The 2,844-nt window shown below is 53.8% G+C and overlaps 1 protein-coding gene across 1 annotated transcript in view; it reads right to left on the bottom strand.

Moving 5' to 3' along the window:
• The window catches only part of VOLCADRAFT_105661 (uncharacterized protein), a gene marked incomplete at its 5' end in the record, with an annotated part of 4,452 nt that overhangs the window by 1,273 nt on the left and 335 nt on the right, over positions 1 to 2,844 (bottom strand). The window contains one exon of the mRNA XM_002952629.1: positions 2,104 to 2,405. Within this exon, the coding sequence (XP_002952675.1) occupies positions 2,104 to 2,405 (302 nt within the window). The remainder of the gene's footprint in view (positions 1 to 2,103; positions 2,406 to 2,844) is intronic.

The following is a 2,844-nucleotide window of genomic DNA, read 5'->3' as shown; positions in this document are numbered from 1 at the left end:
AGGGGAGACCGCTCCGCGGTGTGTTTGGGGCTGGTCGGAGTTGTCCTTGAAGGGTTTGGGTACCGCGGGAGTATGGTTGCAGACGCAATGGCCTTCCCCACAGAAAATTAGTAGGGAGTACGGATCACGCGCTGACATTTCAGCAATGATAGAACGCACCATGAGTTCGAAGGAAGAAGTCCCGTCCCCCACCACCAAACATTCCAACGTGTTGGAAAGTGACCGACACTCATATACCAGAGAACAGTGACAGTGTTAAGATATAGGCGAGTGGAACTGTGTAGGTAAAGCCAACCTCAACCGTTACAGGTATCACAGAACAAGCTTTCAGTCAGAACATCATCTCCTTTATACCAAACATTCCATCTTATCTGTCGTACAGCCGTTAGTGTTCTGGCCGGAAGTCAACACTCCCCCTCGGACGGAACACTCGGGCGAATCCAACTCAACGAACAACCAGCCCTTCTCGGAACTGCACGAACTTCCCCTCCGGCAACGGCTTCGTGAGAATATCTGCTACCATACTGGTAGTGGGACAGTACTCAAACTTCACCTGCCCCATAGATACCCTCTCACGCACAAAATGATGAATCACATCGATGTGCTTCACACGTTCCGAAACAATCGGATTCTTTATCAAACTTAATGCTCCCTGGTTGTCACCCCAGATACGCATCACGTCGATCTCACACCCAAACTCGGGCAGAAGTTTCCTCAGCCAGAGCGCTTCGCGAGTAGCTAGGGACGCCGCCATATACTCGGCCTCCACAGTCGATGCTGCTACAGTCGGTTGCAACCGACTCTTCCAGCTGACGGCTCCACCGCCAAGGATAAAGGCATATCCAGTTGTCGAACGGCGGTTGTCTCGGTCCACTGCCCAGTCCGCATCGGCATAACCCTCAATTGCCTTGCTGTCCCTGGCAAAACATAAACCGAAACTCGCAGTCCCCTTCAGATATCTCAGGATATCCTTAGCAGCCTCCCAGTGAGCCTTCGCCGGCTCAGACATATACCGCGCCAACTTAAACACAGCATGCGCGATATCAGGACGCGTGCACACTGCCAGATACATCAAGCCACCAATTAACTCTCGGTAGCGCGTTGCATCCAACAATACCTGATCGATATCACTAGTACGGTTCAAAACTAGACTTGGCGTCATAGGAACCGACTTAGGAACTGCATCCTCCATCCCGAACTTGGCCAACAATTCGGCCGTATACCGCTGCTGCGAGATTTTGACCTCGCCTAGCTCCTTGCTCCGACTGATCTCCATACCCAAAAAGAACGACACCTCCCCCAAATCACGGAGGTCAAACTCAGCCTTCAACTCTTGCTTTATACGGGCTATTTCCTCGCTTTTGTTGCTCGCGACTAGCAAGTCGTCTACGTGAGCGTATAGCCACACCACAAATGACTGCTCTTCCAGCGTAAAGAAGCTGGGATCCGCATCAGAAACCTTGAAACCAATAGCCTCCAGCGTNTCCCGCAACTTCTGGTGCCAAGCTCTGGCTGCCTGACGTAAACCGTACAACGCTTTTCTCAACAGACACTTCATACCTGCGCCACCCGTTTCAAAACCAGGCGGTTGGTCACAATAAATCACCTCCTCCAGCGTCCCGTTGAGGAACGCAGTGCGCACGTCTAGGTGGTGTACCTCAAATCCTTCAGCCGCAGCCTTCGCCAGGAATGTACGCAACGTCACCTGATTGCTACCAGGCGCGAATACCTCATTGAAGTCAACTCCTTCCTTCTGTTTATAGCCCTTTGCTACCAACCGGGCTTTGTATCGTTCCACTTGTCCGTCTACACCCCGCTTCACGTCGTACACCCACTTCACCGGAATCGGTTTCACCCCAGGCGGCGGTACCTTCAGCTCCCACGTATCTAATGCGTGGATAGATCCGATTTCTTCAACCATCGCCTCCTGCCACTTGTCCCGTTCCGGAGAGGCCATCGCTTCCTCGTAGGTGCTCGGGATTTTGACGTCCGATACGTTAACAGCAAGGTTGAGTCGCTGGGGCGGATGACGGTCACGTTGGGGGTAACGATGTTGTGTAGAGGCAGCTGCACCAGCCTTATCCTCCCCCTCAGCTGCCTTACCGACAGCTTTAGGTTTCCCCTTAGTGGTCCCGCTGGTAGTCTTAGGCTTCCCTTTGGCGGAATCGGCTGCACCGCCAGTAGCCGTGGGTTCCTCCTCAGGTGCCTCAGGTGCTGCGCCAACTACCATAGGCTCCCCCTCATTCAACTCAGCTGAATCTCCAATCGTCGCGTTCCCTTGACTATCCTCTACGGCCTCGCTCGGACTAAACTGCTCCCCTTGCCGGGGAGGGGCTGCAGTCTTGCAACTACTGCTAGCCACATCGTCCTCATCATCACTATCGCTTCCGCTGCCGCTGCTTTCGCTATCATTTGCAGGCAGCGTGCGGGACGTTGGCGTCTCCTCAAAAAGCACGCTCCTGCTCACTACGATACGCTTAGACCCGTCCAATAAAATCCGGTATCCTTTGCAGTTGCGTTCGTAGCCCACCAACACACCCTTCTGGCTCGTGGCATCGAGCTTATTGCGGTGCCTCCTCTCGACATGCACCCACGCAGTACACCCAAACACGCGCAAATCAGAGACATCTGGCTTCACACGGTGGAAAGACTTCAAAGGGCGTTATCTGCTTGCCCGACACAGGCGAACAATTATGCAGGGCACATGCAGTGGTGATAGCTTCGGCCCATAATTCATGCGGCAATCCTGAGTCTTGCAACATCGCGCGGGTCTTCTCCAGGAGTGTGCGGTTCAGCCTCTCAGCGCGGCCATTTTGCTCAGGAGTGTACGGCACGGACGTGTCA

The sequence above is a fragment of the Volvox carteri genome (genome assembly GCF_000143455.1).
Source record: "Volvox carteri f. nagariensis unplaced genomic scaffold VOLCAscaffold_31, whole genome shotgun sequence".
Taxonomy (NCBI): domain Eukaryota; kingdom Viridiplantae; phylum Chlorophyta; class Chlorophyceae; order Chlamydomonadales; family Volvocaceae; genus Volvox; species Volvox carteri.
Note: the sequence above shows the minus strand (reverse complement) of the source record. Positions and strands in the feature narration are given on the sequence as shown.